General features: G+C 43.1%; 2 protein-coding genes across 4 annotated transcripts in view; one reads left to right on the plus strand and one right to left on the minus strand.

The window, feature by feature from the left end:
• Positions 1-1,715: 1,715 nt before the first annotated feature.
• Positions 1,716-20,572, plus strand: ermp1 (endoplasmic reticulum metallopeptidase 1). Its single transcript, XM_075455981.1, has 15 exons — positions 1,716-2,050; positions 4,007-4,311; positions 6,154-6,281; positions 6,363-6,468; positions 8,040-8,186; positions 8,336-8,428; positions 10,281-10,493; positions 10,672-10,892; positions 12,094-12,268; positions 12,513-12,703; positions 12,838-12,990; positions 14,828-15,030; positions 15,151-15,266; positions 15,722-15,885; positions 16,548-20,572. Exons 1-15 carry the CDS (start codon positions 1,776-1,778, stop codon positions 16,722-16,724), a joined length of 2,667 nt encoding a protein of 888 aa, XP_075312096.1. The 5' UTR covers positions 1,716-1,775; the 3' UTR covers positions 16,725-20,572.
• Positions 20,573-21,216: 644 nt separating this feature from the next.
• ric1 (RIC1 homolog, RAB6A GEF complex partner 1) overlaps positions 21,217-26,903 on the minus strand; it is a 30,906-nt gene continuing 25,219 nt past the window's right edge. For all 3 annotated transcript variants that reach the window (XM_075455979.1, XM_075455980.1, XM_075455978.1), the window contains exons 20-27: positions 26,548-26,859; positions 26,250-26,408; positions 25,222-25,358; positions 24,831-25,111; positions 24,428-24,640; positions 24,135-24,312; positions 23,858-24,046; positions 21,217-23,766 (exon numbers count right to left, since the gene is read on the minus strand). In XM_075455979.1, the coding sequence (XP_075312094.1) occupies positions 23,454-23,766; positions 23,858-24,046; positions 24,135-24,312; positions 24,428-24,640; positions 24,831-25,111; positions 25,222-25,358; positions 26,250-26,408; positions 26,548-26,859 (1,782 nt within the window). In that variant the 3' untranslated portion in view covers positions 21,217-23,453. The remainder of the gene's footprint in view (positions 23,767-23,857; positions 24,047-24,134; positions 24,313-24,427; positions 24,641-24,830; positions 25,112-25,221; positions 25,359-26,249; positions 26,409-26,547; positions 26,860-26,903) is intronic.

A 26,903-nucleotide genomic window follows, 5' to 3' on the forward strand; every position in this document is an offset into this window, starting at 1 on the left:
TGCCTCATCTGCAAAAATGACTTTTGAGAAGTCATTTTTATATGACTTCTCAAAAAAAAAAAAAAAAAAAAAATTGAAATACCTTTGAATAATCTGTGATCTAATCCAACTAAATGTGAAAAACAGGATGTCTCGTTTTCATCACATTTCATGTGAACCCAAGCTAATCTAGTGATGCGAACCTGGGTGAGTGGAAACACACACTGTATCCTGCAGAAGTACTTACTTCTGCAGGATACAGTGTACAAACAAGTGAATCAAAAACGTGTATGCATACTTTTTAAAAGACATCGTTTACAGCGATCACAGCTGCAAGTCTCCTAGGGTGTAAATCTGTGAGTTTGACATATCTAGCTACTGGGATTTTTGCCCATTCCTTAATGCAGAACTGCTTCAACTCCCTCAAGCTGGATGGGCTCTGCTGGTGTATAGTAATCTTTAAGTCATACCACAGATTTTCAGATTTTCGGGGATATTTTTATTCTTAAAGCGGAACCTCTGCCCTAGTCTCAATTCTCTGGAAGCCTGAAACAGGTTTTCTTCGATAATTTGCTTGTATTTAGCACCATCCATCATCAATTCAATTCTGAGCAATTTCCCAGGCCCCACCACATAAAAAAACAACAACCCCACAGCATGATGATGTCACCACCATGCTTTATTGTAGGCATGGTGTTCTTGAAATGATAAAATGGTTGGAACTGACGCGCGCAGTGTCTTCCATGATGGGTTAAAAGGTTTAGTTTTAGTTGAGTTTCTTCTTCCACATGTTTGGGGAGTTTTCCAGATGGAGAACTCCAAATGTTCTTTCTTTTTTTTTAACCCAGCTTTGTGGTGTCTATAGTATATGGATTTATACATGTGAAATGGCAGTTTACTGCTGTTGGTGCATACTAAATTGCCCCTAAGGGGACAATAAAGATTACCTTGAACCTTGGACAGATACTCCGATCTCTGCTGTGGAGCAGCACAGCTCTCTCAGGGTTACCTTTGGCGGTACATGTGCTTAATGACCTTGTTGCCTGATATGTGAGTTTTGGTGATACATCCTGTCTTGGTGGGTCTATTGTTGACCCATTCCATTTAACAATGGATTTGATGGCACTCAGTGAGGTGTATATATATATATATATTTTTATAACAGCCCTAATCTGTACTTCCTCAAAACTTTGTCCTTGAAATGTTTGACATTAGATTGCTAAAACTAAATGTTTAAACCCCAATAAACCAGAGTAAAAGACAAAACATTTCAGGAACATTTGCTAGCGTGACACCATTTAAAAAAAAACCTCCACTATTGTTACTATTCTAGTCCTCCATTACCTTTCAGTTGACAAGGGCTGAAACACTTTTTTAAAATTTCTTACACATAAGGATTAAATATCTATAAAATAAAATCTATAGATATCTACACATATAGACTGTCATGATTTTGTTTAATTCAACTAGTACGTGACAATACAATGAGACAGTTTAACAGACAAATCTGTTGCACTCATGCCCTTTCTTTAAAATCAGATTTTATCCTTCCCTCTTCATGCCCCATTGAAAATAAATTTTGCTGACAGTGGAGAGAAACTGTTGAACTCCTTTAAAAGTCTCTTTTGAATTTGCTTCCTAAACATCTCATTTGTAATATTGTGCGCGTGTGTTTTCAAGCGCTTTCCGCCCGCCCTCTCACCCAAGTTTGTCCCTCAGTGCTTTCCGTCGGCCGTCCAGAGAAAAAGCCACAGCCGAGAGCGCTTGCAGCCCGCTGATGTGCCATTCGCTCAAAAATGGAGAGCGACACTACTGTCCGGAGAATAAAACCCTTGGGGTCTCAACTTTATGCTGCCCAAGACCACGACGGAGCTTACGACCGGTGCGGGGATAACGGCTACAGCGGTGACCCGAAGAGAAAGCCCGAAGTGAGCCTGTACTCACTGCGGGAAGGGCTCGCCGCTTCTCTGGTCTCTGTGTTTATTTTCGTGCTGTGGGGACTCGTTCATTTGTCTTTGCAGCAGCTTGTTGTTGGAAAGCCCACCGGGGAGTTTAACGCAGAGAGGGCCAGGTGAGTTTCGGGCTTACTTTAATCCCTGTTGTGGTTACTATGTCAAATCAGCAAAGCTAACCCTCCCTGTGGATTGGCAATAGTTGTGCTTAGAAACTGCTGCCGGGTCTTTCTTCCGGTTCACCTCCACCTGTACCTCCAAAGTAAGCTGCAGTGGGATGGGAAACAGGTTTGTAGACCGCTTTAAACTCAGAAGAAGATAGGTGCGGCAACCTTTAGACCGGTGCCTTCTGCACTAATCCTGTCAAAACTGCCCCAGGCATACATAAACAAGCTTACTCATCCACATCAAGTTTATTTGTACGAGACCTTTCATATGAAATGATAAATCTGAGCGTCTTACAAGACGCATTGGAAAACCTACCCAGGAAATGTATTGAAAAGCATTAAAATCTAAAAGAACCACTAAAACTATTTATATATAAAAAAAAAAAAGTGGCATGTTTATTAAACTGTTTAATGCAACATTTAAGTGATTTCATTCAACTGAAATAGTAAAATCCAAATATGCAGCCGTCACATTTCTATTCAAATCATTTCCTGCTTTGCATGGTTTTAATTTGAGTTTGTTGTGGTTGTTTCAGCTTTATTGGAAGGAAACAGGAGATTTAAAGACACCCAGACTGAGGACTCAACTGTTGTATTCTCCACTAATCAATTTGTCATTAAAAAAAAAAAAAAGTTGCTCTCCAGATTGATGAATAATGACGGGAATTATTATAAACTGCCCTGCTCCTTCAGTATTGACACTTCGCTTGGCGTTCATTTGAACAAAATAAAAGCCAATGGTGGACAGATTTATTAGTAATCAATGCAGCCTGCATGACTTTAGAAAAAAACAAAACAACCAACCATTTGAAGTAGCTGCAACATTTTCAGATTAAAGACTGTCTGCCTCAGTGCAGTTTTTCAGTCCCTGAGGAGGAGGAGGGATGCAGGGATTATGGCAGTGAATCTTGGGTCAGCAGAGCCGGGATTGAGCTCTTAAAAAGTGCTTGGCAGCAGGATTTGCCATCATTTGGCCGCTTGCTCCATAAATGAGTGCAGCGTGCGAACTGATTAGGGCTCTGAGCTTCTTTGGTACCAATCGTGGCCGCAAATCCAGATCTGAATTATAAGCACGAAGCGGTCCCTTAAAGGGATGAGAGTGAAAGCAGCGGTCCAGACAACTGTCGTGTCGTCTGCTGCAACCTGAGAAAAACGGGAGATGTGATGTTCTGATGACAGATATTTGTTAAAAGTTCATATGAAGGGGAGTGTCCACATCAGTTGCCACTGAAGCGTTTTGGCTGGTTCAGGGGTGGAGTTATTGTGGATAGTTCTGAAAGAGATGGACCAAACGCCATTTGCAGCTGTTTTTTTTTTTTTTTTTTTAATTAATTTATTTTCATTTCAAACATAAAGAAGTAAAAGCATCCGGTTTTTAAAAAAATTTTTTTAGCTCTGCTTCCTGGTCTGCTTATGTAAAGGGGTTTGTTCAGTGCAGGCGAGATGAGGTCAGAGTCAGATAGAAATATGGCTCATTTTAATCTGATAGTATCAGGGCAGGCTGTAAGTCGGCATTCGCAGAGATGCATTTAAATTCAAGCCCTGCCTCTTGTAGGACCATTGTTGAACATGTCCCTGTGTTTACATTACTGATAGATAGGGGTTTGCACGAATGCTTTGTGAACTTTAAAACGTTTTGTCAACCAAATGAAAAAGACTTCCTCCTGGTGGCTTCTGTCATAAACACACAAACACAGCATGTGTCTGCGTTAATCAGTAAGCTGACTTGGTGTGTGTTTTCCAAAACGGCTGTCCAAATGTTCATCATATGCGCTTTAATGTGATTAAACAAGCGGGCTTAGTTTTACAATTTAACACATCCACAGCACTCTTTTTATTTTTAAATTTAAAAAAATGATTTTTTTCTCTTTTGTTCCTCCTTCGATCTTTCCTCACCTCACTATCAAGACGGCACCTGGAGCAGATCACCAGCGTTGGCCCTCGGCCAGTGGGCAGCCAGGAGAACGAGGTCCTGACAGTGGGTTACTTGATGGAGCAGATAGAGAGCATCCGAGTCAAGACGGCAGCCGGCCCTCATCAGCTCACAGTGGACGTGCAGCGTCCAACGGGCTCGTTCTCCATTGACTTTCTCGGAGGATTCACCAGCTTTTATGACCGTGTCACTAACATCGCCGTCAGGCTGGAGCCCAAGAGTGGCAGCCAGCACCTGATGCTCGCCAACTGCCACTTTGACACGGTGGCCAATAGTCCAGGTACAGAGGCATTCGCTTCCCTTTTTGAAGAGATTTACCTTCTTATCCATGTGAATTCTGAGGCACTGAAAGTCGCTAAACATTTTACATTTTTTTTATTTGTTTATGTATAAAACGCCTGAGGGCCAGTGGCTGGTTCCACACAGACATGTTGGACCGGTTTATGCTGTCGGATTTTCCGACATAAACAAGACTGTTCAAGAAAAATAAACGCTGACTTATTTTTTTTACCCCCTCACCAAAGTAAGGACGGGAGTTGTTTGTTTGTTTTTTCTTAAATTCTCTGAAAGAAAAATTCTGGTATTTGTCAACTTAAGAGCCCATTTCCCTTGTCTGGGTATGAAATATTTCTAAGAAGCATTGCTGTTGGACGCACATTGAGTGAGAAGGTCATGAACATGAACTGCTAAACAGATGTTAGATAATAGGGCAATTGAAATGCTTGTATTTGTTACCGACGGGGTCAGATTGGAATATCATGTGGTTTGTTTGCTTTGTGTGTTCCTCGGTCAAGGCCGGTTTGTTTGCAAGTTCCTTCCGATCAATCACCCTGTTTGCTTTTGGTTTTTTTTTCTCTCTTCTCTCTTGGCTGCTTGATAGCAAGATTGCACCCAAACTGCCAACTTTAGTTTAATCAAAGTTGGTGGAGACTTGGATGAATAAGAGAAGGAACAATCCCTTACAATTGAGTGCACGTTGCAGGCTTCATCTTTCTAACAAACAAGTCCTCTGATGGTTTTTGTCTTTAAAGTTGGGTTGTATTGTCATGTGGATGGCTGCCCTGTCAGGAAAACTTGAATGCCAGTTTTGATTCACTACATCTAGTCTGCACAGAAGTGGAAGTGTTACAATACAGGAAAGGTTCGGTGTTTTACTCCACTTCCTTGAGCCTGCTCTGAAGTTTTTCCAGATCACACATTGTTATCTTGCGGTTTCACTGGTGAAAGAAAATTGATGTAAGAGGCGTGGACCAGGAGAATACACAGACAGGCCTTTGATTCCCCGGGATGAGCATTGTCGTGCACGTATTTTTTGTCTCCGTGCGCTGAATGTATGTCTCTGAACTTTAAGGATGGTTCGGCACACTAAACAGAAGTTTCAACTTTTAATCTCGTTTAAGACCACCATGCACGTTTACTGTGAATGTCTCGGGCTAATTCTCTGGAAGACATTTTCTGGACTCTCAGTGCGTCTTTGGAACAAGGATTAATACGTTGCTGACATAAGTGGCAGGGACAAGAGCACGAATAGTGCCCAGGCAGACTGTGACCCTTCCACCCCCCCCTTTTTAAAAAATAAATAAATAAAAAATGCAGTCACTGTTGAAGGCCAGAGCACATGATGCGTCTAATCCTTTGGTAATTTTTTTTCCCCCTCCCTTTGCATTTTTTCTCAGAGTTAGTGCTCTTTACCTCCAGCCTGATCTCTCGCTCTCTGTATCACATGGCCTGTTCTAATGCTCTTTTCCCTTTCTTCTCGCTTTTGTCTCGTTTCTTTTATGCTCTCACAACTACACGAGCAGTGGGAGCCAAGTTTTTAACCAGCTTCTCGCATTCTTCACATGCTTCCACACTGCGCCTACTCTCACTGTGTGTTTGGGGACTTTGTCCTGCCGTGCTTCAGGGGGTATCAGCGCTACCATCTGTGTTCATTTTCATTTTTTTTTTTTTTTTATCTCGCTGCCGCTCAACTGGTTTAGATGACATGGATGAAAAGTTGCGTGTCTCTGTATGTGTACACCAAGTTGAAGAGAGTTTCTCTTTGCCTGCCACAAGTGTGAACATTAACTAGGAGCACATTATTAGTATTCCTGGCACACATGCACTGGTCTCCTCGTTTTAGGTGCCAGTGACGACGCTGTGAGTTGCGCGGTAATGCTGGAAGTCCTCCATTCTCTGGCCAACCTGTCCACTCCGCTTCGCCATGGTGTCATCTTCCTGTTTAATGGCGCTGAGGAAAATATACTGCAGGTGAAATTTGATTAAAGCTGCACATCCTCCGCGCTGTTCCCCATTTGTCTTCTTGACTCCGTTTTCTCATTTTCTTGCCAGGCCAGTCACGGTTTCATTACCCAGCATCCCTGGGCTAAGCAGGTGCGAGCTTTCATTAACTTGGAGGCCGCAGGTGTTGGGGGCAAGGAAGTCGTTTTCCAGACAGGTACAGTACCGTCCATGTTTTAGAGTCTGCTCCAGTTTGTTTTTTTTTTTTTTTTTTTTTTTTTCAGATTGTGTGCATGCAGCCTTGTATTAACGTTTTATCACAGATAAACAGATTAGTGCATTTTGTATTAACTTTTATCACAGATAAACAGATTAGTGCATTTTGTATTAACTTTTATCACAGATAAACAGATTAGTGCATTTTGTATTAACTTTTATCACAGATAAACAGATTAGTGCCTTTTGTATTAACTTTTATCACAGATAAACAGATTAGTGCATTTTTCCCCCCGCTGCAAGTAGAGTTGGAGATCTGAAAATCACATGTCATTTTTGTGGTGTTTACCTGCAATACCATTTAATCCCAACACAATTACTTGCCACAAACGATTTTTTACATCAAAGCTTAAACTCTATCGTGATTATACAAAGAAGACGATTGGTATGATCCCACCAGTCTGTGCCGCATTTAGAAACGATCAAACCAAAATGATAAAAAAAAGTCAAACCAAATAAAACCTGACAGGTGTCTGACGAGGTACAACAGAGGTTTGTTTTAGACTTTTTAGTCATTTCTTTTTAGAATTTTTTTTTATTAACTTTTTCTATTTGAGAGAATGAGCATTGATCAAAAGTTATTCAACATACACATTTTTCTTATTTTCTTTCCCTTTCTTTTCTTTTACAAAAAAAAGCCGAATAATAAAAATAAACATAGTAAGTGAAAGGTACACCGCAAGTGTTACACTAGAAAAAAAGTTACAGACATGAAAATATACAAGATTAAAATAATAAAAAAGACAATAATGATACAAAATAAAAATTAAAAATAATAAAATAAAGAAAAAGTGGATATTCAGGACAGTACCAGGAGGCTATTTGCTTTCTTTAATTGTCACTACACAGGTCTTCTGAGGTCTCTGAGTCTTCATTCCCGTTTACTTTTCAATCATGTGGGAGGGCTTCAAGCTTCTCAAAATAAGATAAAAGTGGGGCCCAAGTTTCATGGAATTTTTAGGTCGATCCTCTAAGGCAATATTTTTATCTTTTCTAACTTAAGGAATAGAGTCAGGTCTTTCAACCAGGAGGAGGCTTTGGGTGGATGTGCTGATTTCCACTCAAGTAGGATTCTTCTCCCGGCAAGGAGAGTTGAAAAAGCAAGCACATTTTAAATTTTATTTGTCATTGGTATACCCTCCCCTGGGACTCCAAATATAGCCATTTCAGCACTGGGTTGGATATCTCTTTTAAAAGCTTCAGATAACGGACTACGAAATATCGTAGTCCAAAAATTATATAGTTTATTACAGGACCAGAACATATGATTTCTTTTTAAATTTAATGAATTATTATGTTACATTATGGCGATCTCAACGACTTTGATGTCTTTCCCCATAATCACGAAGCATGTGGTGAAGGTGGTAAAGGCGGCAGAGGACTGGAATATACAAACCCGATGGTGGAAGATTGTTTAAGCGACGATTCGTCCTCATGACAAAACAACGGACCTTGGATCACTGTCTGGGATCTAAAATATCTCCCACGCTTTGCTCTCTTTCTCTCTTAAAGGTCCAGAGAACCCGTGGCTGGTCCAGGCCTACGTTCACGCAGCCAAACACCCCTTTGCCTCCGTGGTGGGTCAGGAGGTATTTCAGAGTGGCATCATTCCCTCTGACACAGACTTCCGCATATATAGGGACTTTGGTAACATCCCAGGTAAGACCACAAATCATCGGACGGTGGTATATGAATGACAAAATAAGATGATGTTCTTAAAGGTTAAAAAAAAAAAAAAAAAAAAAAATGGCCTTGTTTCTGTTTTATGTGCTAACTGTATTTTGGGTATCTCCGTGTTGCGTTCACAGGCATTGATCTGGCTTTCATTGAAAACGGTTTCATCTACCACACCAAGTATGACACTGCAAACAGGATCCTGACGGACTCTATCCAGAGAGCTGGTACACACTAACACCACATGGATCCACTCTAAAATGTTACAGTACTTTATGCTTCAACCTGTTCCAAAGTGACAAAGCAGTTTCAGGCTGTTTGTTTTGTTGAGCCGTCTGTCAGGGTAATAAAAGCGTACATTTGTGTTTTTATCTCCATTCTCAGATGAGTCAGCAGTCTCCTGACCTCATTATCACCCAGAGAACTTAGAAAAGCATTAGCTCACGCAGCAACAGAGTGTTGTTCTCATTTACATTGTGCTGCTGAATTTATTTGTTTCCGTTTTATTTTTTTTGGCTTTACTTGGCAGAGAATGCAGTCAGTCAGCACTAAAGACCCGAGACTGTTTGCATCTTTCCTCTCCTTCAGCAGCTACCGGACATCTCCGTCCTCTTCCTCTGTGCACAGCAGCTCTCTGTGAAAGGCATGAATTATTAGAGGCAGAATGTGAGATTTCAGTTGGAGGTAGAGTTTATTTTTAGTCTTTGAAGAAGGAGACAGAACAGCATTTTTAAGCTGGAGAGTAGGACACAGTACGGAAGGTGATACACCAGCAGCTCTGTTGTTTTTTTTTAAGCTTGTGATGAACACAGCAGATTTTCCTTTGTTGTTGACCTCTCCTTAAAAATGTGCCTCGCAGTGCTGCAGGGCAAGGCTACGAATGCTCAAGTGTTCATTCACTTTTGGGGAAAAAACATCAGTCTAGATCGCTTTTCCATCAAGAAGATACATTTTAAAAAGTCTCTCCGCGCGCACGAGGATGGCAGTTTAATTGCATTCCAGTGGTTTTGTAAGATTCAGACGGGGAGGCTGTGGATAAATCGCAAGCAGGGAACTGCACATGAACAAGTAGCTGTTGTACACTCAGTTGTTTACACTCTGTGTCCACAGTGAGCCTACCGAGCGGGAGAACAATGGAGCTTTATCTCGACTGTGTGTGTGTGTGTGTGTGTGTGTGCTGTTAACTGGGCAGACATCGAGACAGCACAGATAACAGAAACCTCAGCTGCAGTGACAAACGGCCACCTCTCAATGGTTCCTCATGTAACCAAATTTCTCATTTGTATTTAACAGTGTGACTGGAGACGGTTTTGTAAATAAACTGTTATGGGAGACCAGTCGAATATGAGGAATGAGTGTGAGAAAGAGTCTCATTGTCTCTCTCTTGCATATCTTGTCATGGAATAAATCTAGTGTGTGAGTATGAAGGTATGGCTGTGTGTTCTACAGGATTGCTGTATTTCTAGGAGAGTGAGGTGGTTATTGGGTTTCTTGTGTACCAGTCTGTGTATTGGTGCCTGTGTTTGAGAGTAACAGTCTGGTATGTGTTTGTTGGATCAAGTTTGAGTCGCATCCTGGATAGTCATTCAGTCATCCCGTCAGAACTGTCCGTCATTACTAATAATTTAGCATTGAATTGAACCTGGAAATGAAAGGATTTGAGGAGCCGCTTTTGATTTACTGTGACGATGACGCAGACGGCCGTGTGTCTTGTGTTGTTCATCTGCCCGTGGTTTTATTGCTGCATTGTTTGGGAGGCAATGAAGGAATGTGAAGGGGCACTTCCTCTTTGTTGTGTCCTGCTGGTCAGATGCTTGGCACTTAGTTAACAGCAAACTCTGTCCTGCATGAGATGTGTCAACTCTGGAAAGGATGATCTTTTTTTTTTTTTTGTCACATGATGGGGAGTTACCGTTTTCACATTAAGTCATTTAAACCATTTACTTCCTCTGATTAAGAGGTTGGAAACCATAATCTGCAATTGCCTCCTAGTGACTTCCTAGTTAGAGTTTGTCTGTATTGACGATGTAATACTGTACTTTCATGTGGCTAAATTCTGTTCTCGTATACCGTTTCAAGGTGACAACATCCTGGCCGTTCTCAAGCACCTGGTAATGTCCGAGGAGCTGGCCGATTCCTCAGAGTATCGTCATGGCAACATGGTGTTTTTTGACCTGCTAGGGGTCGTTGTGGTGGCTTATCCGTCTCGTGTAGGTACCATCCTCAACTATATGGTCGCCACAGCCACCTTTGTCTATCTAGCCAAGAAGGCGTCTCTGCCCGGCAACAGAGGTGGGTCTCCACTTCCTGTGGTATGTCATTTCATTTCCTGCTCTCGGTCTGTGTCTTCCCCTTCAGGAGCTTTGTGTTTTTTCTTGAACATTCTAACAGAAGGCCCAGTTTCAGGTTGCGGGCTCAGATTTTTGCTGACTGTAGACGAAGCTGATTTAAAAATGTCTGTCCTTCCTAGGTGGGCGTTATGTTCGTGACCTGGCATGCGCCACAGGCGTAGCGGTGCTGAGCTGGTTCGTCACTCTGCTGTCGGTGCTGATTGTCGCCCTTCTTGTCACTCTGTTGGGTCAGTCCATGTTTTGGTACACGCACTTCTATGCCTCCATCTGCCTGTATGGGGCTGCAGCCACAGGAAAGATGATCCTTATCCACACACTAGCCAAGAACTTGTACTACGGGGTGAGTGAGTTTTTATCAATTTTTTTTTGAGGGAGGGCTTCCTTTTCACACGCAGCGTAGCAGTAAACATGACGGTTGTGAGGGTACTGTAAACTTGTTTGAAAATCCAGGCACGTCCCTTGAAGAGAAACCTCTGCAGAAGCAACATTAAACGTAGCTTTTTCAAGATTTTGTTGAAATAGCCTGTGCTGAAGTCAAGAATATAGCTGGATGGCAACGATGTGGGTATAGTTCCGTTCAGTCAGTCTCATATAATTGGCTTGTTGTTGTTTTTTTTTTTTTTGTTGTTTTTTTTAAGTAAAGAGGGGTCATTATTTCTCCAAGTCTCATAGAACTCACATTTAAAACTAGAGTAGAGGGCAGAATTGCAGACGGTTCCCCTTACCCCACTGTGTATTGATTACAAAACTGTAGCGGTATAAGACAGGCAGTCATCATTCTGTCACATGTCTGCGCTCATTCAGCAAATGTTTTTTTTTTTTTTTTTTGCCGCTGCTTGCCAGTTGACTTCTCTCACTGTATTCAGTGCAGGAGGCAGTGTCTTGTGGCTGTTCAGCTATCGAATACGGCTGTCAAATATCTCTTCCTTAAATCAAGGCCTGTTTTAAAGGGAGTGCTGGAGAAACCACCAAAGGAAATTGAGTTTTACTTTTATAGCTGCATATAACAGAATGAACTCGAGCTTCTCGCTAACGTTTTCCAAAGAGAACACAGACCAGCTCTGTTACAGATCACATGTTTCTTCAGTGAAATGAACTCTATTTAAAGCGCACACTGTATATTTGTGCTGATGTTGCAAACAAATCTGTGCGTCATGTCCAGTAGAACCCACAGAAATGATTCGGTAACATAAATGCTAAAACTATTTGCTCAGCCAGTGAGGATTTGAAATTCTGATCACTTTCCTGGCCCTTCTAATGGATTCTGTGCTTCTGTTTAGTTTGTAGTTCCAGGTTCAGTATAAAACACTGGCTTTAGTTAGAAAATCTCATTAAAACTCTTTTTTTTTTTTTTTTTCTTTTACCTTTTTTCCGCAACAGACTTATTTGCAGTTTATTTGCAGGAGTGGACGCAGCAGCGTTGTTGGTCAATCATTTCCAGTTATCTTGTTAAAAGTAAAAGATGTTTTTTTCCTTCTGGTTAGGCTCATTGTAATAAGAATGTATTAATTGTATGTTGAGCAGTTGTCTTTTCTCCACAGGGTGTGCGGCTGGTGGAGCTGGGCGATCTGTATTTTGACGTGAGCCTGCTGCTGTGGTGCTGCAGTCTGGTGTGGCTGACCCAGCAGAACCTGTGTTCAGCCTACGTGCCCATGTTGATGGTGGCTTTCCCCCTGGTCACCAGACTGCTGCTGGCAAACGAATTTAAACACAGAGGTAAACGCTCGGCATCGTCTTTTGTCTGTCCACAGAGAGAAAAACTGCGACGCGTCGTTTACTCCGGCTGTCCATGTGACTGAAGGCTTCGCTATGCTTAAAACAAAGTGCCTCCCAGATTGATGAATGGCTTCTGAAACCCACTCTTTGACCTCAAATTCAGGGGAGGTTCCAAAGATTTAGAGAAAACCACGGAGTTCTGGGGATGTAGTTTCAATATTCCTGACAAGCACTTTTTCTCCAGGGGCGTCGCTGAAATACTGTGTGCTGTACCTGTTGGGCCTGGCGTTGCCTTATGTCCACTTCATGTTTCTCATCTGGGTGGTGTTTGAGATTTTCACACCCATCATGGGCCGCAGTGGAACGGAGATACCCCCCGAGGTGGTAATGGCCACATTAGTCACCCTGGCAACCATCTTCCTCTCCTCTTTTTTTGTGAGTCTTCCCACATTATGTAGCACCTTCAGGAAAAAATCTTTTTTCTTTTTTTTTTTTTTTTATGTGCATGAATTGGGGAGTACTTAAAAATGTGCTACTTTTCAGACCTGCTGTACTTTTTTCTGTCTCAGCTGCATTTCATCTACTTGGTGAGGAGCACGAAGTGGATCTTGGCTGGTTTGTGCTCGGTCTTCCTCATCCTGTTCCTGTTGGTGTCCGGCAACCTCTTCTTTCCTTATTCGGGCGATCCAGACAGCCCGCGGCCAAAGAGGGTCTTCCTGCAGGTTCAAATTCACAGCACGCAAAACACGTCAAAATCAACAGAGAAATGTGTTCGCATACTGTATTTAAGGAGTACACCGATGTTTCTCTAGTGACTGGATGAAGGTAAATATTTACTACATCCTTGTTTCCTAAGTGAGAGAGATCCGTTAGGAAGACATTGGTTGCGTTCGAAACCGCATACTTCTCCTACTACTCATACTAACTTTGTGAGTTAGTATGCGAGTTTGAGTAAGCAAGAAGTTCCCGGATGCATACTAGATTCGCCGACATGTTGGGTATGCATCGTGAGGTTACTACTCCTACTCAAACTAACCAAGATGCAACGTAATGTGACGTCGCCGATCGTCATTTCCTCTCAAAACGGCAGTTTCAAGCTAGCTACAACAAGGGTAGTTTCACTTCCTGTTTTCAAAACAAAAGCACCGATTGTATCGTAATGGCTTTCCCTATGATAAAAAGCCGCTTTCGGACAGAGCCGTTCTAAGAACGCAGTTATCAGAACTGTCCTACTCGAATTTTGTTCTGATAACTGTCCTTCTGTTTCAGTCTGCATTCGCACATGAGTCGGGACCTGATAGGGACTGATGCGCCGCGCGCAGCCGTCTGCGTCAGCGACGTGTTACGTTAGCCGTTTAGCGCCTCATTCAACAACAAAACAGAACCCGGTAAAAGTAATTGGAGAAGAAAAAACACCACCAAGAAGCTAATATGGAGAGCGGGGAGGCCACCGTGTTCATGGTCTGCATGATGGTGATATTAATCATGGACGATCACATCAGGCGTCTAACATCGAGGCTGGAAGAGCACACAGAGAGAGTCAGGAGATACTTTTTCATTTCATGAAGGAAGAAAGGAGAGCAGAGCGCCGCAGACAAAGGAGACAAGTGTAATTTTAACTTATTAAACACGCGCCGGTTGTGTCTATGTCGTATGAGGAAACATTTCAGCCGTGGCAGCATGACAAGGGGCGTAGCTACCACACACCTCCGTCAGATGCGTTCTATAGAACCATTAAAAGACCCGACCTCGGAGAAGGAGCTAAATAGTTATAGGAACTGAGGGCGATAGCCCCGAGTTCCTGTATGTCCGAACACGGGAGAAAACGGCCCCGCGGATTTAAAGGTTATTAGAACTGCCAAAGGTTCCTACAGTCCGAAAGCGGCTAATGGCAACGGGTATTTTATTTTGTGAAAATAACCGGAAGTGCGTTGCTCACTGCGGCTAGCTTTAGTAGCGCCGAATTCATCGGAACAAAATTGTAAACGGCCGGTATTTTGTCAGATTTTCAACACGTTGGGGATCTAAACGACTACTTTCTCGCCTGAAAATGTTTCAAAAGTTGCTGAAGTTCACAGAGTTTAAAGCTTAAGTGAAATCAACTTCAGGCCGGCTGATTTCGGCTCGGGCAGGAGCGAAATGCATTGTGGGTAAACGCTCTGCATTCTGTCTCATCGATGAGTATGCATTATGGAAGTATGCAGTTTGCAAGTATGTAGTATGCGGTTTGGAACACAGCCGTTGGATTACATAGTTGTGCTCGATCAGATTTAATGCTCTGGTTGTGCAGATCGCAGGAGACAAATTAGCAATTTTGTTGTTTCATCAGAAAAAAAACTTTACATGCATATGAAAACAAACATTGTATACTAAAACCGGAATGCTTGATACGCATAATCCATTGTTGGGAATGGAAAAGGCTAACTAGGGAAGATGAGATTATATGAACTGAATACAGCAGCTGAGAGCGGCCTGATCTCTCTGTCTCTCTCTGTCTCTCTCTGTCTCTCTCTGTCTCTCTCTGTCTCTCTCTGTCTCTCTCTCTCTCTCTCTCTGCAGCACACAACTCGGACCTTCCACAATCTCCAGGGCCAGGTGGAGAGCCGAGACTCTGGTCTCTGGATAAACAGTTTTGACTTCACAGGCATACAGCACATCAGTCCCCACATCCCTGAGATCAACGACAGCATTCGGACGCGCTGCCAGGAGGACCGCCCCTTCTGCGGTTACCCCTGGTTCCTGCCTGTGAAGTTCCTCAGCAGGTGAACACTGCGGCCTCGTAGCTCGCCATTTTCTAAAAAAAAACCAACTTACTGGCATCTAAAGGCTGCTTTCATTTATGCCTTAAACGCGACCGTCGCTTCATTTTGGTGCACGTGTAGGAAGAACTGGTACCTTCCTGCCTCAGAAGTGACTCCGAGTTCTCCGTTGGAGTTCAGCCTGCTGTCCAAAGAGGAGACGAGCTGGGGAACGTTCAAGATGACGTTCAGTGCGAAAGGTCAGGAGCGCCGTATATGACCAAACTGACAGAGAATATCTGGCACAGATATTCCGGTAATGAAAACAAAATCGAAACCTGCTCGGGGCTTGTCATAAACTTGGTGAATGAGGACAAAAACAATAACAACAACAAATGCAAACGCAAAACGGGGAATATATTCTGAAGGCAAAGACTGCTCTTTGTGCCTTTGTAAATATAATGAAATTCCGATTTTTTTTTTTTTTTTTTTAAATTTTTTTTTTAAATTTTTTTTTATTATTATTTTTTATTTAAAAAAAAAGAAGAAAAAAAAGTCCTTCTTTGTGTCGGTTTTGGAAGTGTGGCCCGATTGGCTCGAGTTAGAGCTTTAATGTCATAAAACGTATTAACAGTGAAAAAGTGATGCATTTGAATCAAATTTGCGTGCATTCAAGCAGAAGTTCTCTCCTCTGTCCCCGTGCCGTCTCCTGCAGGACCCAGCCACATGTCTCTATATCTGATGCCTCACAGAGGGGCCAGCCTCTCCACCTGGTCCTTAGGGGACGGGACGCCTCAGTTTGACCTGAGCGGAGAATATTTTGTCTTCTATTCCCACGGCCTTAACGCCCCGACGTGGACCTTCTGGTTCGAGATTCAGGTACTGTCTGCAGGGACGTTCAGAACCGTTTGTGCTTACCGACGCATTCGTGGAGAGTAGTTCAGACATTGTATCAAATGTTGAATTTGAATTTGAATATAAACACTGAATATTTGGGAAGTGAGGAGATCAGCTGATGCTTTTTTTTTTTGGAAAGCAAAAGATTTCTCATTGTTTTCAGATGTAGAATTTCAGCTGCTAAAATGTTCGATATACATGCAGAATGCTGTCTGGAATAGTCTTTCCGTAATGAGCGCTTCCCTCCTTGAAAAAGACCTCGTCTAGACAGTGCCGAACTTCTTTTTTTTTTTCTTTTTTTTTTTCATTACTGGCATTTCTGGATTTCAGCGAGTTCTTAAGGCCTCAGCCAACGATGTCTGTTGAAGATTAGTCCCTGCCGCAACAGTTTTCAACTGTGTATGAATATCTTTGCTGTCACGCGAAAACCTCCAGGTTTGAAGATTAGCTTCTTTTTTTTCTTCTCCGTCTTAATTAGGATTAAGACAAACTCCACGACCCTTAAAGGTGCTCCTTAGGTTACTCAGTTTGAGCTAAAAAAAAAATCATGCGGCATGATGATGAAGCTGCTTGTTGGGCTTCTGTTTCTCTCACATATTAACAGACCATGCTAACATTCATGGTTGTCTTTCTCCGTCTGTCAGCCCCCCAAAGAACCAGACCCAGCCGGCCCCGAGGGGATGATCTCGGTCGCCATATCCTCCCACTATTTCTTCGGGGAAGATTGGAGGACTGCTCAGCTGGAGGAAATCCTCCGAAGGTTTCCCACGTGGGCCTTCCCCTCTTCCTGGGTCAGTACTTATGACATGTACCGATACTGAGGACGACGCAGTGATGCAGAGGAGAGCCGAGGGCCACTGGGGCTCCGAGACATTTCAAAGGACAATACCGAGGACCGGCCCTGCTGCCTTTTCACTCTGGCACAAAACACACACTCTTAACACACACACACACACACACAAACACACACTCATGCTCCGTCCCAGCCTGCCTGAGAGACCTCCATCACTGTGTCAGTAGGCTTAGCAGCTCACGGAGCAGGGAGACACCCTGAGCTGAGCAGTCAGCCTACAGACCGACGCTCAGGCTGCCACGAGCCTCGCGCTCGCTCCCGAGTTCGTGAAACAAAGGAGTTTAAGTTTCTTCTTTTTTCATTTTCTACTCAATCAGTTGTGCCTTTGCTTTCCTCACTCTGTGTCGCTGCTTTCCAGCCTTTCCATCTCACTCACTTCCTCCCACTTTCGTCCCCCCTCTTGCTAGCACTCTCCCTGAATGATCGAGCGTTGCATGTGTGCCCCCCTTCTCCTCTTCGCTCTGTTTACCAGCAAACCACTCGGGCCGTGGTCTGAATGTGGCTTCTTCTGCAAAAAAAAAAACGACACCTTGACCACTCTACGTAGTGATGGGTACGTTTGGTATGGGCAAAAAAAAAGACCTGCTTCTGTTTCACTCCTCGTTTCACTTGAACTCGAACTGGAACGTTTCGAATCCTTTTTGCGCACTCGTCATTAGGAGCAAACCATGTTCTGCATTAGCCAATGAGATAACTGTGAAAACGCTCATCATTCCTTCCGAAAAATCCAGCTAATTTGCAGCAAAGCCATGTATTTTATCGAGGAATGTCGACACCTGCGCAGACTGCGAGCGGGCGTGGTTTGCAGATGCAGAAAACTTGTGCTTGTTAAAGGAGAACGGTAGGCTACAATCCAAATGTCACCTTAAAATCTTTTTGAATATAGAACGGGCGATATTGAGTTTATTCTTTTTCTATCCTCTTCAAGCATTTCGCCTGATGTTTTCAGGGAAATGTCATTCGATTGATTCCTGGTCGAACGGGACTAGAGTTCAGAAAGAAATTAGATTAATCTGAAGTTACTCTGAGTGACTGTAGGAAACCAGCAATGCAGCTCTGCAGTCAGACAGCACAAGTCTGCTTCCCTTTTGTCTGTTTGGCACTGAAGGGATGGCTATTTGCAGTTGCTCTTACTGTGATGATATTTGCACCTTTTTTTTGTGCTGTGAGAGATCTCCAGCAGCACCAGTGAATGTCTACTGCAAAAAGAAATGTGGAAAGACTCAAAGATCGATGGAATCAGAGGAGACTCAACAGCTCCTGCTCTGATAGCAGTTCATCGTTTGAGTTCCTTTTCAAGCCAAAACGGACGTTTGCCTACATGAAGATTGGTTGCTTGTGTTCATGTATGATATCAAATGAAAAATCTTTGAGGGTTTTGACTTTTGGTAAAAGAAAACGACACATTTGAAGACGAACTTCTAATTCTTCTGAGTGATTCATCAGGAGAAGTGTCATAGAGCTACGAACAGACTCTTTACACCTTGGCTGCGGATTGTGTTGCAAAGTGAATCGAATGCCAAAAATGTAGGGCCAAATATTTGCGGCTACATTCGAAATCCAGCTGTTTGAAACAATATAGCTACATATGAAATATCAGGAATTTCTAATGATACACTGCTAATGTGGTGCCATCCATTTTATTTTTATTTTTTTTTTCTAAATTGAATTGCTTTCTGGCGCAAAGTGAATCTGTAAGTCACTTTTGCTTCAACGGCACGTCTTTTTTCCAAAATTGGTGGAGGAAAAAAACCCTCTAAATTGCAAAAAATACTTCATTAACACCCAATATATTCAACCTGGAGTTTCAGAGCACGCAGAGAAAGTCATTGCTGAGATAAACAACTGGGGAATTTTCATGGTAGACATTCAAAACGGTTTCTGTCGCATTGAAGGTGACAGTTGGAATGTAATTCTGTAAAATTGTGTGCGATTGTTCTGGAAGTTTATTTCATCCATAGAAATAAGAGTTCTATCAGGAGTTCTGTTTATTTTAAGGAGCTAAAAATGGGTACATTTTCAGTGTTTGCAATATACACGGGATTGTTTTTTCATTTGTGTTTTTTTTTTTTTTTTTTTTTTTTTGAATATCTGACATACTTTCTGTCAAAGTGGCTAAACTTGACATATAACTTCCTCATGGTCCTAATGATTGGGATTTCTCTCGCGTCGAATAATCTGTCCTCAGAAAGTAAGAACAAAAGCAATAAGGAAGTAACTGGTGCTGCTGGAGAAGAGCCTGTGGTGTTGCCATTTCTGCCCTCGTTGTGTTGTGGTAGTTTCGCAACCACGTCGAATTACTCTAACCTGTTGTCACGCAATGTAACCGTCATTTTTTTTTTTTTTTTCTACCACTACCTCCACAGTGATCTGACAGTGTCCAACACCAATGTAACAGTTCTTAAAGCTTGAATGTCTATATTAAGAGTTGATGACTAACTAGTGATAGAATGAGATTATCTGACGTGCTGTGAACTATATCAACTGTGTGGGCTACCTCTGTCCTCAGATGTATCTGAACATGATCTGCACTGTTCTGATTGGTCAGAGGGTTGGGAGATTCAGTCTCGCGTGGTCCCACCTTTTATGTAACTAAAGATGGAGTCGAGCTGTCAAAAAAAAAAAAAAACATGGGAGTTCTGCCCAGCGAGATCCATGTCCGCTGTTTGGCTGCAGTCACGTGAAAGGAGGCCTTAAAGTTTTGCTTCCAAAGATGCACATAAAGTTTACATCCCAGTGGTCTCAAACGCCACCAAGTGCCGCCCCGTGTGGTGTATTTATGTGCAGAAAGTGTCGTTTGGGAAGCTTTAAGAGTTAATCTCGGCCACTGCCTTCAACACGTGCGTGGCTCTATGCTTTTTGTTTTCATCACGGAGGATGTGAGCGTCGTGGTCGTTATGTCGCGTCTGACTTCAGGCTTATCCAATCTGCATCTGTAGTCGATTATCTTTTTTTTTTTTTTTTTTTCTTGGACTGTAAGATACTAGGTTTTTCTGTTCTCCTTCTTTAAAGCGCATCTCATTCATTTATCATCTGCGTTGGAACCACTCTCCATACTCACTCCATCACTTTGATGGATTACCAAAGCACATTTCATGTGTCGGCTGTATGGAAATGCTTAGAAACCAACAGAAAACACCAGTGCGGTCCGTCTATGTGTTCAATAATAACTGACTCCGCTGCAGATGCTGCTCCACACCTGTTAGTGATAAGAGTCGCAACGTGAACAGGAGCAGAAACGGCTGATCAGACAGATGTGTTTCTGCAGCTGGCCAGCAGCACCACCTGATCTTTGAGTTGATCATTGGGTTACTGGCGACCAGTGAACAAGCTGTTTGCTTCATACACGACACTCGTTTTTCCTTCAGGCGAGAGCTCCAGAAATGCCTTATCGTCCTTTTGACTATTTCCATCCAACGAGGGGCGCCTGAAAATGACGCGTCTTTAAATAATGACGAACCTTCAGGTAGATGTCTAGCTGTGCAGTGAAATGGGCTGATGATGGGTGGATCTGGTCCGTAACAGTATATATGAAACACTTATGTTCATGTGCAGAGTCTGAGAGGAAAATCTTTACTTATGAGCTACTTTAAGTCGATATTTGTTTTTCTACATTTTACACGGCCTAGAAAAGCGAAGACGTGTTAAATTTGTCTATGATCATATTTGCGACCACTGACATGACATTACCCTAAAAAAAAAAAAGGAGAAAAAAATGTTTCTGGATGTTTTAAATTTGAATGATGGATAACAGTGAGACCAGGGGAGGAGCTGCTGTGAAACGACTCCTTTTACACTGTTAGTGCTCCAAATGTTTTTTTTTTTTAGGGGAAAAGTTACCTTTAACGGTCAAGTTACAGCAGAATCTAATGTGTAAATGTAACGTTTGGTCTTTCATTCATCACACGTGACAGTCGGTTACAGTTTAGAAATAACAATAACATTTTTGTCCAGTTGCGAAATCGACTGTTTTTAAGAGATTTTCTTTCCCTGGAACACATGTTCAAATGTCTTAATATTAACTTATGTCCTTTTTTTTTTTATTACATTAACTCTGTTCATTTTTTTTCAACTAACCATTTTTCTTGGCTCCCGTTTTTCATTCAATGTTCAGTTTGTGTTGTGAACGTTAACAGTTAAAATTAAACTGATCATTTTTCACGGGGTGGGAGAAAAAAAACAAAAAAACCTGTTAGTTGGTGTCGATCTGGATTTTTCTTTTGGGGGATTGATTTGGTTTACAGGGTATTTGTATGTTGAATAGATGGGATGATTTAACAATGCAAAAAAAAAAAAAAAAAAAGCTTGAATGAGTTAGCACTTGTCCAGCAATTAAAAAGGCTTCTTACATTAATATTGTCTATTGCAGTGTCCTTCGTGTACATTGATTTCAATGTGTGTACGTGTATAAGAAAAAAGAAGCTGGTTGGATGCAGACGGCCGAGAAGAAAGAAAAGAAACAGTTTTAAAAATAATTTATTGGTCTTTATGTACAAGGAAGGAAAAAGGGGAAAAAAAAAAAAATGAAGTAGAAAACCAAGCATGAGTAGAAAAGGCAAATGTACAGAGTATCTTTACACTGCATTGAGGATGTCTGCTGACCCAGAGAGTAAACCTTACTCCGAGTAAACAGGCAACACTTTTAAACTGTACACCGCAAGGAGGGCGTGCCGTCCAGCGCGAGACGCACCTGACCCCGCAAAGAAAACCAGAAAAGATCTGCAATATTCATTTCCGTAGGAAATTGTCTCATATGCTGTCAGCATTAGTTTGGAGCAGTGGTGGTTGTGTGTCTGGGCGAGAGGGTTGGGATGAGTGTGTGTCTGAGGTGTTGTTCCTTCTGCATAATGTTCAGTCAAAGCAGCCGGGGGTTTGTTTTTCTTCTAACAAAAGGCCTCTGGACGTTAAGTCTTTGGTTCGAGTTACCGGTTTCAAGTCAAATAAAGCTTACAGGCTGTAGGCTTGTTCGGAGTGGAGACGGGCCCACTGGAACACTGTTCACATTGAGCGACAAACAGCAACATGGGGCCGAGAAGCCATATTTTTCTTTTTTCTCGCCCTTTTCTGCACAGAGAGGGAATTTGAGAAAACCGTTCTAAGGGACCGCGCTTTTTTCGACAGACGATGCATTCAACAGAAACAAATCTAGAAATATGTTTGGTCTATAATGACAAGAGACAGAAGAGCAGTGGCGAACATAAAGCTGAGTAACATTTCAATACATTGCACAATATAATACTGACATATCCGACAAACCTTTTAGTGCTCGCGGTTGAAAACCAACGCACCACTCTTGATCACTAAAGGTGGGAGAAGTTATCAGTCATAAAAACAAGTCTCCATTAATCAATTCAGCACTTATCACTCTGCTATAATGCCAATAAATAATGTCAATAATGAGGACTAATACGATAAAAATCAATCCCAGGAGATCAAAGTGTCAACTCTCGTTGACGCATTGTGAATAAAATGCAGTACGTGCAATCAGAAATCAACACAGAAGCACATAAATGAACATAATCAGAGGGTGATATGCATGTTGGGCTGGACGAAATCTAAGTCCTTATCAGAGGATGATGGAGAAATCACTCCGTCAATCCAAAATGACACTGAAGCCTCACTCCTAACACTGCCGACGAGGGGATCGAATAGCGCTCTGGGAACGTGGGATAGGTCCAATAATTAAAAATACCTGTAATAATACATGTACGATTTGCAGCCCTGAAGATGGGCATACGCATTTAAAACCTCTCACAGGTTTAGACCAACTGATCCACGTTTTAAAAGCAGGATAAAGCGTCAAAGGATTTGGTTTTTGTAGCGTGTATTTTATCTTTTTTTTTCACCACAGCCTTTAATCTAGTGAAGAAATAGTCAACACTGATCTGCTTTGCTTGTTGTCTGAATACTTGGGCCACACAGTGGGAGGGTTGGGGAGGAGAGAACGAACAGTACTGAGCAGTGGTATGAAACTAGTTTGCTTCGCACACGTGGATTCCTCTCAGAGTTAATCGTAGACATCCTGTAACTTTGCAGAAATTACACAGAATTCATATAATGAGCACTTTTCACAGAGGGACAGTTGATAGAAAAATAATCTAATTTGTCCTGATACATTACATTATTGAAAAAGGTATCAAAATATCTTAAAATCGTGAGGTATGAAAGTATGAAACACCTCTTGTGCACACTTTCTGTAGGCTCAGACACACTTAGCGCATCTCGTAAATGGTACACGACTGAAGCTTTGTTCTACAATATGCTTAGCGATGTAGCACGATGATCACCTCGACTCTTTGAACCGATCCTCTCAATCTTTGCATTTATCCAACGAAACAATGAAGCTTTCTGTCTGGACAGACTGGAATAAAAAAAAAAACATAAAAGCCCGTTGCTTTCATGTGACACAGGTGACCTTTTTTTCCTAACAGCCCGTTGTGGTGAAATGTTGACGGGAACCTTCAGACTGAACCGGGCTGCCAGTCGAGCAGCTGGTAGCTCAGTATCAACGGGGGGGGGGGGGGGCTCTGCTTAAAACAAAGGGCAAATCTGAAGGTTGGATAATACTGACTGAAGTAAGAACCTGCAAAGAGACGTACTTTTGTGCGCACACTCACTCAAAAATAAAGTCTATTTCCAGTCATCCCCTGCTGCTGCTTCCTCTCTGTCACTCGGACCAACGCTCACAGGCTGGAGTTCAGGACAAGGTGCAGTCGTAGGCTCCCTCCTCCTCCCCCTTCTCCTCCGTCTGTTCAGGAGGGCAGTCCTCGGCGGGGGGGCGGGAAAAAACTGCAGGTTCCAGGGAGGGCAAAGCCAAGCCCAGCGGAGTTGTTCCTCCTCTGCCGTCTTCGGCCCGAGGCGCCACCGCTCCTCCCGGCCCTTCAGAGCCGCCGAGCTTGGTGCTCTGGCTGGTGGGCTGGAACGCTTCGGGCTGCGCCTGCTCAGACGTCGACTCCATCAGCTGCTGCAGCTGCGGCTGGATCAGGTTGAGAAATGGTTTGTATCCCAGGCTGGAGAGGTCAAAGAGAGAGAAAAAAAAGTGTAAAGCGAGACAAAAACTGGGAACACAACACACATCTGTGCAGGACATGTAGTACCCACCAGTCAGTGGAGGCCCACGTGATGACAGCCAATAAGCCATTTTGGATGCTCTGAACAGTTTCTGGAGGGACCTCTGGGCTGTTCAAGAAGTTAATCACCTGCTTGATGACATTTGCATCCCGCAGGATCAAACCAATCACGACACACCACTCCAGACAGCCTGCCTCCATGAACACATGGAGAAGGTACCTTGAGGGTCACAGAGAGGCACACGTCAAAAAATACGCTTTGATTTTTAGGTCGAAGGGAAAACAAGAACGGAAGCAGAGCATCTCACCTGAGCTGCACCTGTGACTTGTGTGGACCTTTGTTGGCGAGCTCCATGGAGATGTGCTCCAGCTCGGCCTGGCTCAGGCTCAGAGTGGAGGAGTTCTCATCGACCATCATCCAATCGCCATCAACCACCGAACTGGTCTCCGTCAGGTCTGTGGCCGAGCCGATGCTGTACTCTTCGACTAGATGGTTGGAAAAAAAAAAAAAAAGGCAGCTTCAGTTGATGAAGACAAAAATCAGAGCCACTTTTTTTTGTATTTCTGTGGTTGGAAGAGAGGACTGCCCAGGCCTTGTTACCCTTATTAGTGAGAAGTGAGAGAAAGGCGTCGTGCGTCTGTGGTGAGTGTTGGTTAGAGTGAGCAGACGAGGCTGTGTCCATGTCTTTGGCCCTCTGCCCGAGCCCGTCCATCCAAGTGTGGTTGGGTGGAGCTGTCGGAGGTGGTGCCGTGTCCATGTCGCTGTTCAGCAGACTGTCCGCAGACTGCGACTTCAACAGCCGGGGGCTCAACACTTTGAGAAATGACAAAAACTATGAAATACAGGCTCACAAGCTTCTAACAGCTAATGTGTTGTTTCAGGTAAACAACACAGGGAATAGATTCATGAGCTACTGTACACTACAATGACTTTTTTCGGGTTTTATATCAAAACCCACGTCGTCATTTTTTTGCGCTAACCTCTTATCGTGTGGTTCACTCACCTGTGCGACAGCGTCCGTTTTTCAGTGGTGAGCTGAGGCTTCCCACAGGGATAACAGGGAATGGCCAGAGGAAATCCTTGTGGAGTCTTTTCAAAGCCGAAACAAAATCCTCCACTCGGGCCACGCGGTTTCGCTCGCGGCACAGCCAGCCGATCAGCTCGAAGCCCAGCTGTGCCGAAAAGCACCCCAGGTCACGAAGGCGCACCTGCTCCAGGAGGTGGCGGGCGTGGCGCCAGAGCATCATGTCGATGTACATGTTCTCTGCACACTCCACATCCCGACTGGCAGGGAGAAGATAGAGAAAAGTTCGAAGTTATGGTAAAACGATTTGGAACGACGCATAATGGTCGTAAACGCAACCTATGCTTGCTAACGATGTGTGTGTCTGTACCCTTTGGCAGAGGCTCCGGTGGGCATACTGAAGGTCTTCTGCAGGTTGAACTTTCCTGTTGTGATGGAATCTGCTGACTGAGACAAGCTGATGCTGCGATTCCTAAAGAACTCGAAACCTCCGGTTGAGCTGGGCTCCTGAAGAAAGATCCACATGTTCATGCATATCGAAGAGCTCATCATCATGCGTACAGGACGGTTACACGGGAACAACAAGACAATCGAAACTTAAACACTATTTTCATTATTAAATGCATAGATGTAAATTACCAAGCAACGTATAGATTAACCATGTCGTGCATGAGTTATAAGTAAAGCATCTATGTGTTTCACTCTGTGCGAGCAGGGTGGGGTCAATTAGGTGCCCAAACTGTGTCGGCACAGCTGTGGACAGCTGTGGTCTGGAGGTAAATATGTTTACAGTAAATTGTTGGAAGGTAAAAAGGGTGGAGGGATATCCTATTTACTTGATTGACTAGTTAGAACGAATCTGAAGCCACCATTCTGTTTCTGTGCCCGTTCTGATTAAATGATCAACGCATATTTCTTGGGTGCAACAAAGCACTGTTGTGATGAAAATGTTCGAAAATCTGAAAATCTAAACTAAATCTAAAGATCTAAACCATATTTGAGTGTTTGTATAAACGGGTCAGCGACAAACACATTTATAAAGTGCTCCAGATAAGGTGAGACACTTGGCACCCGTTGTGTGGACCACTGATCGCATCTTGGGCTACAAAGATCTGATTTTCAGCGCCTAAATAAACATCTTAAAAAACATTATTTTTTCCCTATTTGAGTAGATGAATGCAAAAAAAAAATAATTGCTGAATATACTGCATGTGATAAGTGTCCTCAGATTAATTTACCTAAAGGCAGATCCGACCTAATCTGCATTCATGATCATTCAAAAACAAGTTGTAACTCAAGTAACTCCCGCTGGACTTGCTCTGTCTCGTCAACTTGGTAGACACAATGGGAAATAAAAGGATACAAAAATGCGAACTTGGGTGATTTTGAGTTCCTCACCTGAGTAGAAGGTGTTGGGGGTGGAGTCTCCATCTCCCCCGAACCAATTGCTTTGAGGAATCGGATCATGTGCCGGCAGAGGTCCCACTTGCCCTGTTCGAGTGCAGTGTTGAAGAGGAGAGTAGCGTGCTGTCTGCTCACCGCCGGAACCTCCATGTTCTTAAAGGGAGAAGAAGGCAGGGAAGGAAACACCTTTAGTCACAGGGCAGTGATATGGGGCTAGAGTCATGCCCTACAAAAACGTTCAATAATCCCAGCATTGTGTCTGTAATGGTTAACTGAACAGGTGTGTCACTACCTGCAGTATAATTAGATAAGAGGCTGCTGTGTCCAGATCTTGAGCCATGAGACACTCCTCAAACAGATCTTTGGGGTTTCCCACGGCTGCAAACAGGTAGTTCCACAGGGCGTACTCTGTCTTCCTGGCACAGTGGACAATGGTCTGGAGGAAGAGGGGGAACTCCGTGATGAACTTAGCCACGGTGGGCAGCAGAGGGTCCGGTATGGGCTCCCGTGACGTTGCCTCTTCTTCCAGTACCACATGGACCATCAGCTCCATGACATGAGGGAAGTAGGGGAGGGAAGCACACGACTGAGCCAGCATCAAAGCCTGTAAGGGGGAACATTAAGTACTTTTAACTGTTTGTACTGTGA

The sequence above is a fragment of the Odontesthes bonariensis genome, chromosome 22 (genome assembly GCF_027942865.1).
Source record: "Odontesthes bonariensis isolate fOdoBon6 chromosome 22, fOdoBon6.hap1, whole genome shotgun sequence".
Taxonomy (NCBI): Eukaryota; Metazoa; Chordata; class Actinopteri; order Atheriniformes; family Atherinopsidae; genus Odontesthes; species Odontesthes bonariensis.